Source organism: Balaenoptera ricei, chromosome 4 (assembly GCF_028023285.1).
Source record: "Balaenoptera ricei isolate mBalRic1 chromosome 4, mBalRic1.hap2, whole genome shotgun sequence".
Classification (NCBI taxonomy): domain Eukaryota; kingdom Metazoa; phylum Chordata; class Mammalia; order Artiodactyla; family Balaenopteridae; genus Balaenoptera; species Balaenoptera ricei.
Window position 1 is genome coordinate 101,566,701 of NC_082642.1, and position 17,870 is coordinate 101,584,570.

The 17,870-nt window shown below is 41.9% G+C and overlaps 2 protein-coding genes across 7 annotated transcripts in view; one reads left to right on the top strand and one right to left on the bottom strand.

Moving 5' to 3' along the window:
* The window catches only part of SPICE1 (spindle and centriole associated protein 1), a 204,793-nt gene that overhangs the window by 87,265 nt on the left and 99,658 nt on the right, over positions 1 to 17,870 (top strand). The gene's annotated exons all lie outside the window — the stretch shown is intronic.
* The window catches only part of SIDT1 (SID1 transmembrane family member 1), an 84,708-nt gene that overhangs the window by 57,698 nt on the left and 9,140 nt on the right, over positions 1 to 17,870 (bottom strand). For all 5 annotated transcript variants that reach the window (XM_059921130.1, XM_059921129.1, XM_059921126.1 and 2 more), the window contains exons 2-3: positions 2,216 to 2,337; positions 1,036 to 1,206 (exon numbers count right to left, since the gene is read on the bottom strand). In XM_059921130.1, the coding sequence (XP_059777113.1) occupies positions 1,036 to 1,206; positions 2,216 to 2,337 (293 nt within the window). The remainder of the gene's footprint in view (positions 1 to 1,035; positions 1,207 to 2,215; positions 2,338 to 17,870) is intronic.

Below are 17,870 nucleotides of genomic sequence, written 5' to 3' on the forward strand. Positions count from 1 at the left end.
AGCCACGGAAGGGTGGGTGGTTCTGGGGACAGCAGCCAAAAGCTTGCCAGTGTTTTCTTTTTGATTTGTAGGGGTTCTTTATATATTCTGCATATGAGCCCTTTGTTAGTTAGTGTTGGAAACATATTCTCTAGTCTATGGCTTGTCTTTTTGTTCTCTTAATGATACCGTTTGATGAGTACAAATTAAAATTTTAATATGACCAATTTAATGACATATTTTTAAAAATTTTATTTAAAACACTGAGAGGGGAGGGAATAGTTTGACCCCTTGAGAAACCTTGAACTTAGAGTAGGATAGGGCAGGAAACTCCCTGAAGTTTCTGGCCTTATTAAGGAATAATCTTAGCCTTTCTGTTTACATTTTCACACAGATTTATGCAATATTTTATGCGACTAACTCTGGGAGAGAATAGATCCCTTAGAGACAATGCCCTCCACTGAATTTATTATACTCCATGTCTAATATAAACAATTCGAGATGCTGTATCCTGACTGATTTGGTTTCAAAGGATGGTAGAGCAAGGAGAAGGAGGAAACAGTCATAAGTTTTCGCACAAAGCCACATAACATATTATTTTCAACCTGTATACATTCCTAACCAGAAGGAGAAAACTGGAATAGTAATAAGGGTAAGAAAAATAGCTTAAGATCTTCCTTAAAACAAAACCAAAACTTCCTTCAGGAGAGTGGCACTGGTGAGTGACACAGAAGTACCCATCACTAGTGCTTGGATGTCACACTTGCTTGGACGATAGACAGGAGGGGGCCCTCACAGTTGCCTGGGAACAGATACACCTATCAGGTGCACCTCCCTCTGCTCTGCTCTGGTCCCCTACTGCTTCCCCTTTACACAGATTAAGGCCCTGCTGCCCAGCTGTGCACAGGAGAGTTGAGAAGTTGCTAAGACAATATGCCAAGTGGATGATTTCCTTCTGGAGTGCTGATCTGGGAGGAAGGAAGCTGGACTGAACACAGACAAGGTCAGGAAGAGCAGACAAGTGAACAGAGAAAGGCCACAAGGAGTCCCCCTTACTGCAGCTGGAAGTGCTTGATCTTGGTAACCAGCAGTCTGTACTGGGCACCCAGGGGCGCCATGGATGCGACATCTACAAATATCAGTTGCTCCAGAGGCCCTGTTTCATTGGTTGCTTCTGAGGGACATAAGGTGCGGCTCACTTCCTGGTAGTTGTAGCTCCTCTGGTATCTGCAGCAGCCAGTGGAGAGAAAAGCCAGCGAGAAGGAAAAGACATTCAATGAATGAGCAGGGAAAGGAACATCTCGTTTCACTTCTCCCTGAACTTCTTTCCAAGTCCTTATATTTAAAATTTCATACTGGACCTACTGATAGTAATTTTAGAGCTACTGTGTTTGGCACACATTGTGTGACATTATAACACAGATATGAGGGCTGTTGAGTGCTGAGCAGTTCAGTTAGGTGTCTTCAGTACCAAATCATCCTCCTAATTCAGTCAGGAAAATTATCAGATTTTGAAGGGAAAACTGTTCTGATAAAACAACCAGTTGATTCCATTTTTCCAATCTTCAAGCTTTTGCTAAATGAACATAAAGAAAGCCCCAGAGTCCAAGTCAGGGCATTAGAGTCAGCATTTCAATCCTCACATGTCTTAACCTTCAAAAATGATTTAACACTGTACTATGTGCCCATGTCTGCATGCCTTCTGGTTTGTTCTTGTTAGTGCTCTAGTGCCTTATACAGCTTCCCCTGCAAAAATATAGATTCCACGAGGCAGGGATTTTGCTGTTGTCTTCCACCACTGTATCCCCAGCATCTATCATTTAGTAGCGCTCAATAAATATTATGGGATAAAGAAAGTCCACTCGGTGAACATTATGAAGAATTGGGGGAGGTGTCACTCATTGAAGTTGACTGTGGGACCTAGCCCTGACCTTGGTGGATGACCCGCTAACCAACCAAGAGTAACAGAACATTCTGGGTAGAACTAAAATGTTAAACGTTCTTCTAGGTGCTACAAATCTAGACAGAGTGCTTGTCAGAACCTCAAAGAGGAGAGAAACTGAACAGAGCTGAACGGTCAATGCACGCACCACGACAACAGTTTGCACTTAGCATGCCTAATATGTCAACATTCTGCACGTCTGATTTCTCCTTTCACTAGGGAAAAGAGCAATTAAGGTCTAGCACATTGAAAGAAAACAAAGGTAATGAAGCTGTCGGGGAAAGATCCACTTACAGTCCTTGGAAGAGCAGAGGAACCTGCCAGGACAGCACCTCTTTCTGCTGGCGAACCACGACCAGGACCGGGTAGTCGAGGTTCTCGGAGGAGCTGTTCACATACACCCGCACGGCGTTCACCTGCGAGCCAGGGCAGAGAGAGGGGAAATGCAAGTCACACGCGCACGCGCACGCGCACGCACAGACGTGGTACATCACAGCTGCCATCAGAAGCTCTGAAAAACTTTAATTCATACGTTTGCTGCTGACCATAGACACTCCAGATATCCCAGCTGTCTTCTCCTCATTCATATTGTAACCATAGTCAGTTTTGACACTGATTGCACAATGAAATCACCAGGGGAGATTAAAAAAAAAACTGATGCCTGGGTCCAACCCTCAGAATTTTGACTTAAGTTGTCTTGGGTGAAGCCAAATTATGGAGGCTTCAAATGGCAGGCTGAGGAGTTTGAATTGGGTGGTCAACACAAGATTAGGAGAATAAGCCCAAACAGAAAAAGAAAGATGTTGATGTGCTTCTCTTCTTATCTGAATATAAGTGCTAAATATACAAATATCTTTAAAAAAAAATACCTACAAGTGCCTCAGTTGCTAACAAACTTTAATTTTGGTTTGGAAAATCATTCTGTGCTTCAGACCAAAATGTTATTGCCACATTGTATTAAAGTCTAGCAGATGGCCTGACGCTCCCCCAGCAACAGTTAACGATAGGGGCTGAAGAGTCTTCTCTTTGCCCTGCTCCAAGGCATAGATCAATCCCCAACACTAAATGCTTTGTTTTATCAGCAGATCCGTGGCTTCTTCTGAATACATGTGTCACCCCGAGGATTGAACACTATCATGGATGTTTAAAAGACAGGAAGTTGAATTGTGCCCCTGGATCTAGATGGTTTTGGTGTTTCCCTTCAGTTTTTTTTTTTTATAATACTATAGGCAATAGAAAAAAGGCAAAGTAAGAAAAAGTTGATCTTTCGTATGAGAATTTTTTTTCCCCTAATGAATTTAAGCCCTAGTGTTCTCTTGAAAACACCTTATTAGGGGAAAGAATTGAAGCAAGAAAGGCTTGCAGTGAAACCCTGAAGATCTATGACATGTTCAAAATGGAAACTGAGAGGTAGCAGAGTAGCATGGGAATCATAGATTATTACTATTTGGATCTCTTATATCATTCTTGATTAAGACACTTAGTTTTTTAATGTTAAAACCGTCCAAGAGTAATTTATAATTAGATAAGAAGTGCTTGCTCACAAAGGGAGAGTTTTCTTGTGCCTGTGCTCTACATGTTTCCATGGAAATTATGCTGCAGCTGATCATTGCCAACACCCTGTCTCTAGTGCAGACCTCTTTCCTAAGCTCTGGATGTTCCACAGGCACCTCAAACTCAACCTGTCTGAAGTGGCACCTGTCACTTCCTTCACCCCTAACTTTCATTTTTTCTGAATTTCCTTGCTCCTTGAATGGCCTCACCACACAGCCATTATTCTGAGCCCGAGTCATCCTTGATTCCTACTTCTGTAGCGTTCTCCATCAATAGGTCATCAAGTTCTACATAGTGTTCATACCCAGATCCTCCCCTCCCCCACCAATGACACTCCGAGTCCAGTCCTTTATTACTGTGACCCTCCCTGACAGCACCTTATCTAGTCTTCTTATCCCCAGGGCTGTACTCCCTCAGATGCCAATTTCATCTTGGCATTCTCCTGCTGAAAAGGCCTTCAGTGGCTCTGGGAATTTTCAGATTTTCCTCCAAAGGAATGGGAATAGTATTTTTATGACAATATAGAATAGAATAATGAATCCTCATGTACTTATCCAGCTTTAATAATTATTAAAAATTGTACCATTGTATTTCATTTACACCTTCCATTTTCCACACACATCCTTTTTGGGTTATTTTAAAGTAAATACCAAAGATCGTACCTTTTCATCTGTAAATATTCCCATCTATACCTCTAAGGGATAAGGCCTCTTCTTTTTAACATAACACATTACCATTATCATACTCAGTAAAATTAATAATAGTTCTTTAAAATCACCCAATATCCACACAGTGTTTGAATTTCTTCATTTGTTTAAAAAATTGTGCTTTTTTCAGTTTTTAAATTTTGAGTACAAACAACAAGATCCACATATTGCATTTGGTTGATATGTGTTTTGAATCTCTTTTAATCTAAAGGTAACCCCCCCCGCCCCCACCTTTGGGAGTTTATTTGTTAAAGAAAGCAGCTCACAAAGCAGCAGTACAAACCTGAAACATCCACATACTAGATTTTGCTGACTGCATCCTGTGGTGTCATTGAACAGGTTCCTTTATCCCTGTATTTCCTGTAAACTGGCAGTCAGAGCTAGAGGCTTGACTAGATTCAAGTAAATACATTTCTCCATCTTTTCCTTGGATTTGGAATTAGAGTCAAGAAAGTTTTCACCACTCCAGGTTACTGAGGCCTGTATTTTATTCTAGTACTTTATACTTCTAGTATCATATTTTTTTTTAAGTATTTGTTTATTTACTTATTTATGGCTGTGTTGGGTCTTCGTTTCTGTGCGAGGGCTCTCTCCAGTTGTGGCAAGCGGGGGCCACTCTTCATCGCGGTGCGCGGGCCTCTCACTATCGCGGTCTCTCTTGTTGCGGAGCACAGGCTCCAGACGCGCAGGCTCAGTAATTGTGGCTCACGGGACCAGCTGCTCCGTGGCACGTGGGATCTTCCCAGACCAGGGCTCGAACCCGTGTCCCCTGCATTGGCAGGCAGACTCTCAACCACTGCGCCACTAGGGAAGCCCAGAGTATCATATTTTTAATACTTAAATCCCTATCCCTTCATGATTAATACTAACATATGGTATGAGGAATGATTTTAATTTCATCTTTTTTTTTTTTTTTATATGGCTCTCCAGTTGTCCCAGCACCACCTATTAACAAGTCCATCTTTTCTGCACTGATTTGAATTGCTCTGGGCTTTTCTTGATTACTGCCTTCTTCTCTAGTTTCTTTGCCTGCCAATCCCGCACATGGCCAATTACTTGCTGTTTCTCAAAAGGGCTCTGTCCCCAGTGATTGGCCTTTCAGTATCTTTCTCATCACTAAAGTCCTTTCTTTGGGATGTCTTCCCTGATATGTCCCCATCCCATCAAATAAGGGGTGTCTCTCTCTTGGGTGGGGGCATGTGGCCTCTGATTACCTCTGTACAGCATATTAATACCACTGTGAAATAATAGAAATATGGCCTTTGCCCCCAGTTCCTGGAACAGAGCTCCTAAAACCCTTGTATTTTTCTAAGTGATAAGAGCACTAGTGGCATATTTTGTTCTAATATTTGGTCTTATTCCTGACTGCTGACAGAGCTCCTAAATCCTTTGGAATTTTCTGGGTGACAAGAGTCTCTTTTGTTCTAATGAAGAGACTCTTGGTGGGCTCCTGGCTAACTTCAGTATGGGAGCTGGTCACCCAAAAGACCTAGCCATGATTAGAAGATTGGAACTTTCAGTTCCACCTCCATCCTCCAGGAAGTGGAGGGGGCTGGAGATTGAGTTAATAATTGATCATGCCCAAATGATGAAGCCTCCATAAAAATTCCTAAAATACAAGGTTTGGAGAACTTCCAGGTTGGTGAATGCATCCATATACCAGGAGGATGGAGCAACCCAACTCCATGGGGATAGAAGCTTCTGTGCTCAGAACACTTTTGGACTTTACCCTATGCACCTCTTCTATATTGCTCATCCTAAGTTATATCCTTTTATAGTTATATCCTACTATAGTACTATAGTAATCTAGTAAATAAACTGTATTCCTGAGTTCTGTGAGCTGCTCTAGCAAATTAATCAAACCCGAGGAGGGGGTCATGGGAACCTCTGATGTATAGCTGTTTGGTCAGAGCATAGGTCACAGGCTGGACTTGTGATCAGCATCTGAAGTGGGAGGGAGGCAGTCTTGTGGGACTGAGCCTTAACCTATGAGATGTGATGCAAACATCAGGTAGACAGTGTCAGAACTGGATTGAATTGTAGGATACCCACCCACACAAAACTGCTTAATGTGTGGAAAACCCATAAATCTGATGTCAGAAGTACTGGGTGAGTAGAAGAAAATAGAAGCTAGCTTTTTCTACAGACAACCACAAAACACTTTTTCATGCAGTCAAATTTATTCCTTTTTTCTTGGTCACTTTTAAAAATTGAGATATAGATAACATACCACACAACTCACTCTTAAAGTGTATAATTCAGTAGTTTTTAGTATATTCACAGAGCTGTGCACCCATTACCACTACCTAATTCCAGAATATTCTCATCACCCCAAAAAGAAGCCCTGTACCCATTACCAGTCACTCCTCATTCCCTTCCTCCCCCAGTGCCTGGTAACCACTAATTTAACTTCTCTATGGATTTGCCTATTTCACATAGGATATTTCATATACGTGGAATAATGTAATATATGCTCTCTTGTGTCTGGCTTATTTCACTTAGCATAATGTTTTCAAGGTTCTTCCATGTTGTAGCATGTGTCAATACTTCATTTCTGTTTATTGCTCAATAATATTCTAATTGAATGAATATACAACATTTGTTTAATCTTCAGTTAATGGAAATTTTGGTTGTTTCTACTTTTGGCTATTACAAATAATGCTGCTATGAAACATTTGTAAACAAGTTCTTGTGTGAACATGTGTTTTCAATTCTTTCTTTTTAAAAAAAATTTTATTGGAGTATAGTTGATTTACAGTGTTGTGTACAGCAAAGTGAATCAGTTATTCATATACATATATCCACTTTTTTTTTTTAGATTCTTTTCCCATATGGGTCTTTATAGAGTACTGAGTAGAGTTCCCTGTGCTTTACAGTGTTTTCAGTTCTTTTGAGTGTATACCTAGGAGGAGAATTGCTGGGTGACATGGTAACTCTTATGTTTAACTTTTTGAGGAACAGTCAAAATGTTTTCCAAAGAGGTGCATCATTTTACATTCCAGCAATTTACATTACCAGCAATGTAAAAGTTTCAAATTTCTCCGCATCCTTGTCAGCACTTATTATTGTCTGTCTTCTAGATCGTAATTATGTGGGTGTGAAGTGATGTCTCATTGTGGACGTGGACCTCTCAGTATTCTAACATTTAGTTTACTTGCCTGGCTCTTCTGCAAAGCTGAAAACTTCACCTTTGGCATCTCTGGTGCTGGCAAAATGAATTAACTTAGAAGCAGGCTCACTTCTGAGGTTCATAACACAAACACCAACTTACAGCACATGTGTTTAGAGCACACTTTTGTCTGGCTTAAATCTATAGCAGTCAGAACTGAGGTAAAAACCTAAGGAAAGCTGTGAACTAGGCCAGCTTCATCTTTTGCTTGTCTGCTTCCCTTTTCGTTACCTAGGCTGCAGTCTTCTCCTTCCTTCTTAGGTACTTAGTTCCAGAAGGGATTTCCCTCCATTTTTTTTTTTGTTTGTTTGTTTTACATGTCACTCTAAGGCAGTGATTCTCAAATTTTAGTGTGCTTTTTAGCATTTGAATCTCTCAAACCCCCCTCATCATTTCTGGAGTAGAACTTAAAAATAATGTGTTTTTAACAGCATGCTAGGGGATTCTGATACATGTGAATTGGAGCCCACACTTTGGGAAGTACTGTTCCAAAGAAACCATCTCGTAGATGGCCCCATTTGTCAGCAACTTGCCAACTGCCCATTATTATGAGATGCACAACCGTGGGATCACCAATGTCACTAGCACGTCTGGAAGCTAGTGTGTCTGGTGGGGCTGAAACTGAGCCAGCAGGAAGGAGGTCTGCTGGGAGCAGAGCAGGGCAGATTGTTACTCCACTCCACTCTTTATCTCCACACTCTTTTATTCCTGGTCTGGCTCTTGTAACCCACTTAGTTTTTTAAATTATTTAATAATGATCTTACTAATTATAATAAAAAAACTCAGAGATACTGGCATAATAAATTGCAAAAAAAATACATTAGAGTGGGAAATAGAAAACACTGGGTAGTTTTTCAAGATGAGCAGTAATGCACCACCCCCAGGAAAGGATAAAAAGTCCTGTTAAAATGTTGCTTTGCTTTTCCAGAGGCCAATATGCAACTGAGAAAGTTGGATTACATTTGCAGCAGTGAAGTCAGCCATGTAAAGCCAAAACTAAATGAAGGTATTGACAATACATAATGGACCCTGATACCCGGTAACAGACTACTGGTTGTTTTTAAATTTTATTTTATTTATTTTTTTTATACAGCAGGTTTTATTAGTTATCTATTTTATACCTATTAGTGTATATATGTCAATCCCAATCTCCCCAGACTACTCTTAAGAGCCAAGATTTTCCCTCCTGTTGCTTCTTCCTGTTGTCATGACAACAAGAGCACTTTTATTACATATATCTTGTTCTCTTCCTATGGTACTACAAGCAGGGAATTGCATTATAACTATGAGGGAAGAATTATTTAAGTACTCCCATCTCTGTTATTATATAGATCACAATTACAAAAGGTCTTAAAGCTTAGAGAGTCCCTTTTTAATCTTTTAGAACATGTCAGTAGGGAAAAGTTCAAAATTACAAATAATCGAGTTCTGTTGCAGAAAGAGGGTGAAAATGAGTTTAATTCAAATTCTAGTTTGGTTTTGCTAAAATAATGAGACTGTAGGCTTTATTGGAATATCAGATTAAGAATCAGAGATTACTGGTTTCCATTCTTAGGCACTCCATTGTTTTCTGGTGTGATCCTGAAAAACTGACTCCACTTGTAAAATAGCTACCATAGTATTTGCTAATGGTTCCTTTTCCTCATGTTACAAACATTATGAAACGATTTTTTTTACAAACACATACAAATGTTATTTGGTAACTGTTTTAATAACCCTGTTATGTTCACTGGGTGTGTATTTTGGGGGTGTTTAGGTTCTTTGGTCCTTCTGTCTGTCCTTCCTTCCTCCCTCCCTTCCTTCCTTCCCTCTTTCCTACCGTGCCATGCTCCCTCCATCATTCATCAAATAGTCACTGAGTCAGGAGCTATGGGAGGTGCTAAGGATATACTAAAGGGAACCCTGTCCTTGAGTAGCTCATCATCTAGTCAGAGAGACAGATGGTGTTATCATCAAAAGCATAATGTGATGATATTATAGTAGCAATGTGAGCAGGTGCTGTGGGCCCCCAGAGGACAAAGTGGCTACCCATGTGGAAGAGTCAGAGTAAAAAACACAGAAGCTAGTTGGTTACTTCCCAAGTTATAGGGAAGTTGGGATTGTTCACATAGGTCCTGCTGTTGCCTGCCTGGTGCACATGACCTTGACTCATGGCGTTAGAGAACCTTGCATCTGGGAAGGTACTCAGGGAGATCATCTAGTCCAAAGGTTCCATTTACAGAGGAGGAGCCCGAGACGTAGAGGTGATATGATTTCCCTAAGGATGCTCAGCTATGGAAGAATCATTACTAGAACCCAAGCTTCTTGCAGCCCAGTCCCCACACAATGCTTGGTCAGATCATGTTATCATCACCATTTTGAAGCCCTGACTCCACTGAACACCATTGTGGATGTAGACTTCTACTGTGACATCAAGAAGCTATATAAACACCATAAATGAAGGGAGAGGCAAGCCACAGTATAGGAGACGTTATTTGTACATATACAACAGACAAAATATCAGTATTGTGAATACATAAAGAATCTTGAAAACTCATAGAAAAACACAATAACCCAATAGAAAAATGGGTAAAGGATGTAAACAGCAACTGAAGAGAAGAATGACCAAAGAACATGTGAAAAGATGAGAATATTTTACACTCATCAGAAAGGTAAAGACTCAAAAGTATGACAATACCACATTTACAAGGATGGAGAGAAATAGGAACTCGTGCATATTGCTTATGAGAATGTTATTCGGTACAACCATTTCAGAGAACAAGCTGGCAATATCTACTAAAGCTGAAGACGACTTCACATTACATCCCAGCATTTCCACTCCTAAGTTTACACAAGGAGTCATGAATGAGAATGAAATGAAATGAAGTAGATTATGGATCAGGGTGGATAACTCTGAAGAAGATAAATTAAGAGAAAGAGCAGGTTGCATGATCCTATTTACATAAACTTTGTAAACAAACAAAACAATAATATCTGTCTATCTTTCTATTTATCTATCTTTAGTAAAATAATATCTATCTATCTTTTTATCTATCTTTGTTAAAATATATGTACATGGAATTAATAAGCACCAAATTCAAGACAATTGTTTTCAAAAACTTGGAAGGATCTCAGACTTAACCCCAGTTGCCACAGTTTCAGAGATATTGATAGAAGACCCAGACTCCTGGGTTAGAAGCAAGGACATTATTAGTCTGGTCACAACATGGGCAGAAAGCCTGCCTGAACTTTGCCCCAGAGAGGGACACCGTCTCTATTTTCTGAGGTGTTCACTATACAAATGTCCTTGAAAGAACAGTGTAGAAAAATTTCAGTCATTGCCTTCCTGTAAGATGTGCAGAAATCAAGAGACCTATGAAGAACTGTCTCCCTAAAATGGTTACTTTGGGGGATGAAGGAAGAGGATGGGTGGAGGTAAGTAGGGAATTACAATCGTCTTCTTGTTTCTTAAGCTGAGTTGTGGGTACACTGGTGTTTGTTATATTATTTTCTATACTTGTTTATGTGTCTGAAATATTTCATCACCATCATCATCAAGAAGCCGTGATGTGCTGGCATTTGTGTTTGCCCACTTCTGAGCAACAACCCTCATTTCATACATTTTATACAGGTTCTTTGTTTTTGTTTTTGGCCACGTGGCTTGCAGGGTCTTAGTTCCCTGACCAGGGATTAAACCTGGGCCATGGCAGTGAAAGTGCCGAGTCCTAACCACTGGACTGCCAGGAGATTCCCCGTACAGGTTCTTTGCTATTCAAGCAAGTGGCAAACAGTCTCCAAAACATACTCTCATATAGTCTTCCTTACTAGTGCTTGACCTGCTTATACTAACTTCACCGATTATAGCCTGCCCACCTCCCCACCCACCTTGCGCATGCGCAGCCAGCTGGAAAACTTTACATTGTCTTTGGTCTGATTAACATAACTCATTTCTCCATTGCTCTTCCCTGGAAAAGAAATATGAAGATGAAGCTAGTACTGCACTGGACAGTAATGTGCCAGCCTAGATTCCGTGTTATTAGGTGTGTGAGTTTCCTAGGGCTGCCATAAGAAAGTATCACAAACTGGGTTCTTAAAACAACAGAAATGTATTCTCTCACAGTTCCAGAGACTAGAAGTCTGAAATTGAGATATCAGCCAGGCCACGCTCCCTCTGAGAGTCTGGGTAGAATCCTTTCTTGCCTCTTGCTGCTTCTGGTGGTGATGATCAATCCTTGAGGTTCCTTGGTTTGCAGCTGCATCACTGCAACTCATGCCTCTGTCATCACGGTATTCTCTCTGTGTGTCTGTTTCACATTCTGTCCTATTCTCTGCGCATGTCTGTGTCCAAATTTCCCTCTTCTTATAAGAATTTCAGTCACATCGGATTAGGGCCCACCTTAATAACCTCATCTTAATTTGATTACATCTGCAAAGATCCTACTTCCAAATAAGGTCATATTTACAGGTCCCAGGGGTTAGAAGTTCAACATATATTTTGGAGGTGGGGACATAAATCAACCTATAACATTAGATCTGTAGAATTTTTGAGGAATAAAGCCATTCAGGTACAAATCTGTACCTTTCCCTGACCAGCAGCTTATCTCCAACTTGTACCCACCTGCCAAGAGCCTTCATGATGAATGAAGGAAGACTTGCTGGGAGAGTCCATTATGTGACTGTTGTATGAAAACAGCTGCCCTGGAGCCAAGTGGCCTTGCAGTTCTGAATCCTTTTCTTTCTTTCTTTTTTTTTTTTTATAAATTTATTTATTTATTTATTTATTTATTTTTGGCTCTGTTGGGTCTTCGTTTCTGTGCGAGGGCTTTCTCTAGTTGCAGCGAGCGGGGGCCACTCTTCATTGCGGTGTGCGGGCCTCTCACTATCGCGGCCTCTCTTGTTGCAGAGCACAGGCTCCAGACGCGCAGGCTCAGTAGTTGTGGCTCACGGGCCCAGTTGCTCTGCGGCATGTGGGATCTTCCCAGACCAGGGCTCGAACCCGTGTCCCCTGCATTGGCAGGCAGATTCTCAACCACTGCGCCACCATGGAAGTCCTCCTTTTCTTATTAGAGGCTGGAAAGTCCTAGTAAATGAAGCATTTCATCCCACAAGTTTTATAACTACTGCAGGGAACTGAGCTGCTTTAATCACAGGTTATACTTTTTTTTTTTTTAAAGATAAGCTTTAAAGTAATTCCTGTAGTTATTGATGTGACTGTTTAAAATTCCCTCTGCCTGATGTAGCCTTGGAAAACCATCTTCTGTAAACTTACGCTATAAGGCAGAAAGATACATAGAACTGGATTTTATTTCTGGCACTACATCTACTATCTGTGTGACTTTGTACATTCTCAGTTTCCTCAACTGTAGAATGGGAACAGTAACACCCAAACTATCCACCTCCCTAGACTATGGGTGACCTGTGTTTTGTGACCTGCCGAGCACCAGGCAGGGCAGAAGGCAGAGCTGTCCCACCCGGGCTCTGGGTTGGGGCAGTGCTTTTCCACTCCCACGCGTTCACCAATCAATCAGTTATTGACTGTCTTTTTTCCACGTGTGGAGACACATTTATAAGCCCAACTGCCCCCGGGCAGAGGAGAAGGTTATGCAGTCCATCTCACATAGGATATTAATTTCCTTTCGCAGCTTGGCTTCCAGCTTTCCTGGAACAGCTCATTCATCTCATCGAAAAGAGCAGTTTACCCCTTGGGAGCTATTTATTCCCTATTCTTTTAGATTCTCAGCATTACAAAATGAATACAATTCAGAGCACTTTCCCAAGAATCATGCTTTACAGACCTCATCTCACCAATTTCATTATGCCAACAATAATCTGGACAGAAATACATTTATATACTCTTTCCTCTTTTGGCTTATGATTTAAATTTTATTTTAAACATTTCAATTCCAATAAAAACATGGGAAAACAGTGAAGAGGGGTGTAATGATTGGCAGGCCAGGAATATAGAACAATATATGGTCTAGATTCTAGCTACTTTAGGATGAACTTTGTTCATTCTATAAATATTTGACTCCCCACCCTGTGCCAGGCATTGTTCTGGGCATGGGAGATACATTACTAAGCAGTGTGGACATAGCTTTTTGCCCTCACTGAGATCACAGGTTTACACATGGAATGCCAATTCCACAAGCAAGTGCATTAATATTCAAGTTGCTGTGGAAGTGCATGGCACAGACTTTCCAGGGAATATCTTCCTAAAGGATGAGTAGGAATTAACCAGAAAAATGTGGACAGAGCACGAGAAATGTCCAAACAAAGGGAACTGTGTAGCAGACATAAGGAAGGAAAGAGAGGAAGGAGGGAAGGAGGAAAAGAGAGAGAGAGAAGGGAAGAAGCGAGTTTGAAGAATTAAGGGAAAATCAGTTTGGCTGAAGCCTGAGGTGCATGAAAGGCCATGATAGTCCTGAAGAGTCTTAAAGTCATGTTAGAGAGGTTGGGGCTTTACTCTAAGGACAATAGAAAGCCTCTGGAAGGTTTTAAGTGCTACCACCCCATTGCTATGGCCATCCCTGGACACCCAGTGCTGCCTCTGTTGCTGCTGAACAACTGCTTTCCTGCATCACTGGCTCCCAAGTCAAAGTCTGGGGAAAGCAGATCTGATTGGTAGCGCCGAGGCCACAGACCCGAGCCTGAGCTTGGTGGGGTTGGGAGGGGTGTATTCAAGACAGCAGATGGCTGCTGTTCTGCTTCCCTAGTGGAAGGAGCTCTATCTCCAGCAGAGACTCATGAAATGAGGAATTTCCCCAAAACATATAGGAATGGGGTTCAGATACTGGGCAGTTAAAACATGGCCAAATTCCACTACACTTGGAATGCCTTTCACATGCCACACCAAGACTATCCGACAGAACAAATGTTCTATAGAACACACTTTGGGAAATGCTGTGATATTTTTTTCACAAGAACTGAGGTCAAATCAGGTATGTCCTGAAGACCCTAACTCTCCCTAATCTGGCCATTTAATATCATAAAACTTAAGGACTGTACTACCCAATTTAGTGCTCAGTTACATCATATTTTCCTGTTTTGTAATATTTGCTAATTGTTCCATGTATTTGTTTTGTCTCTCTTTGAGGATTTTATCTGTGACATTATTTGGAGTCAAGCATGTATTTGACACTTAGTACATACAGTTTCTGTTTTCATCTGAGCGGAGGTAGTCCAGCTAAGGTTGTAGCTTTCAACAAGTCCTAAAAAACACCCCAGGATGTCACGCAAATGGCTGTTCTTAATTCTTCAGCATTATTTCTACAGATATTCCTTTCTCTCCATTTGTTTTCTTCCTGTGGGACCCCTATTATGTTGATGTCATAATTGGGTCCACCCTCCCAATCTCTTAATTTTTCTCTTTATATCCTACATCTCTTTAGGTAGATCCTCAACACGATCTTCCCGTTCTCTAATCCGTTATTCATTCGAACGTCCAACCCATTGCTGAGGTCTTTATGTAAACAGTATTATTTTTTAAATCTGGGATTTCCCAGTTGCTTCATCTTTCATCTTTATAGCTGTAACCTGTTTCATTTGAACAACGTCCTCCTATCCACATCTCTTCCAGGATAGTCACTTTGCTTATCATGAAGTCTTATTCTTCCTGTTCATTAACTCTGCTACATCTGGTAAAGGTCATTCAGTTTGACATTTCTCACGTAACTTCCCTCTGTAGACCTGTTGTTATCTTCTCCCATGAGCTCTGATTCCCTGGGCTATCAGCTACCTGGGGTCGTAGCGTGAACTCCAGAGGGGAGGAGCTAAATGTGAGGGGAGTTCAGTGAAGAAGGAGGGACTGGAAGGGTGGAGAGCCTCTGAGTTGACCATGCCCCTTTTCACCCCCCTCCAGGGGTCCAGTCTTCCCCCCCATCTAATTTTACTTCTACCTTCCCGCCCCTCGCCCCCCACTATTCCTGCTCCCTTCCTAACCTGCCGGCATCTGCCCTGTGAAGGGGCCTGTGGGAAAGCAGGGACTGCTCAGGGTCAGCAGGTCAACAGGCACAGTGGTTACCCTTCTCCACGCCAGCCTCCACAGACATTATCCCGCGAGCCAGCCCGCCCTGGGTGGGTGCTGCTTGTTTCCTCCCTCCTGATGATGACGAGGCAGGGCAGGCAACAGTACACCTGGGCCAAACCGAGGGAGGCCAAAAAGCACCACAAGAAAGCTCTCCCCCAACCTATTCCCTACCCATGGCCTCGTAGACTGAGGGTGGCCACTTGCCTCTCACCCCAAGAGCTGACCATCTTCTGTCTCTCCAGGCCTCTCACAGACTTTGCATTAGCTCCTCTGTCCCACTGCCCTCCGTGGCTTGAGGCATCTCCAGCCTTGGCTCCTGGGAGAGAGCCAGGGGCCTCTGTTGGTTCACCAACCTCTTAGGTATCTGAGTCTGCTCATCTCTGTGTGTGACTCCTTTTTCCTCTTTATCTTTCCTGTCTTTTTCTCTCTATTTCCTGCTTATATTCCTTCTCTTGGGAGGGAGAAAAAATTACAAAGAGGTAAAAATAATTTATTTTATGGTTTGAGGTAGAACACAAGGATCTACTCCCTGGATTTGATTTATATGCTGAGTGATTGCACTGCAGGCATGTTTCTTCTAGAGCTATTCTGAGGCCTACTTAATTAATGCTCTAAAGATGGAAAAGCACTACAAAACTGCGATGATTGTCAGAGTTATGATCTGATGTTTATCAGCTGTTTATTTCTGTAGTGGTATTCATTGCCAGACTGGTGCCATTTATAACTTTAAATAAGTATTGGCAGGATATAAGTATTACCTAAAGAAAACTGCTTTCTAAACAAGACAAAGCCAATCATCTGCAAACATCATCCCCTTCAAAATCTTCAAAGAAAATTTCCTGAGACTAGCAGAAGCGGCCTCAGGGAAGGCCATATTTCAGAGACACAACTATTTCTAATCATGGAGTAAACACTGTGGCCGAGATGATATATATGACTTGAATTCTTCTCTGGTGCTCAGGTAAGATGTTCCTCTTTAAGTGGGCAAAGATAGCCTGCAGTAGCCCAGATTTGCTCCCTTTGGTCCCTGATCACTTATGTCTGGGTCCATGTAGCTGTCTTCCAACAAATGTCCTAGCTAGAGAACACCCCATGAAAACTTTTGGTGGGGTTGATTTGGGGGCTGCCCAGCATCCAAATGCCTTGCATGTTTTAGAGGAACTTCCTCCCCTCCACCCCACTGTGTGAGTTTTGTGGGAGGCAAGGCTGCCTGTAGACGCCATAGGGGCCAGGTACAGGACCCACGCTCAGAGAGTTGGATGCTCCCACTTGGTACTTTCAACGGTGATTAAATGATACAAAGATGAAGGAAGAGTTTAACACTCGCTGTCAATGGTGACATCAGTAGGGACCATGACAACAGGGCCCAGGGGTGACCATGTCTAATGGCAGAGGAGGTGGTAGTGCCTAGGTGAGCATCCTGGCCACAACATTCCTGCTGTGTGACTCTTGTTATAATTTCTTGCAGTGTATTCTCTCTTGGTCCCCATAGTGTGAGCTTAGGAACTCAAGTTGGGTGCTGTCCAATATCCTTCTAGTAAATTCTTTTTCTGCTTATGTTAGCCAGTTGATTTCTGTTGCCTGCAGCCAATAACCTTGCCCGACCCCACACCCTCTTTCCTTCTCTGTCTACTTCACTCATAGCCCACAGCTAACTTGAGCCTTACTGTCCACAGATCTCCCCAAACCATCTCTGCACACCCAGACTTCACTCTGTTTGCCTGTTTCCTTATCCCCCGCTTTTTATCCCTTTATTACCCAGATAAACATTGTCCTTCTCCTAGAAACCTATAATTCCTCCACTCTGGTGAAGACGGTGCAGGGAGAGAGTGGGGACGAATACAGGATTCCTTTTTTGCAAGTATTAGAGAGGATAAAATAAAACTGTGAGCATTTACATGCTAAGTTTGGGGGAGCAAAACATACGCCCCCAGTTAGACAAATTAAAATAGTTGTGAGTCGCTTCGTCCACAAAAGGGCAGTTAGATCTAAAGGGACAGAAAGAGTCAGTCATTCCTGTTTGCTATGGCTTATCTTCATAGCTATTTAGTGGGGATCCGGAAATACCAGTTCTCAGGATTAATACTGCCCTAGAGGAACATATAGGTTAACTGCTTAGGTCTCCAAGCTGCCCTATGTCTGCCGCAAAGAAGGAACCCAGCATTAATGACAATAAAGCACAAAAGAGATGAAGACTGGTCCACAGGGTGGTGGGTGCCTGTGGCTCTGTGAAACACTGAAGGAAATCTGTCACATTCACCGTTTTCCTTAGTGTCAACTCTGCTTGCCTGACTTAACACAGGCAAATGGATGCCTGGACGATCCATGGAGGAAAAACAGAAGTGAAAATCCTCTTGTTTCAACTTTCAGTAACTGTAAGGGGGTCAGACATAAAGCTCTTAAACTGTATGATCAAGCAACCTGACTGTGGAATTATGACCATGGTATTTAAACATTTTTATTGTTGTTGATAAGCATAACAGATGTGCTCTTGTGGGAGGTTTAGTAGAAATA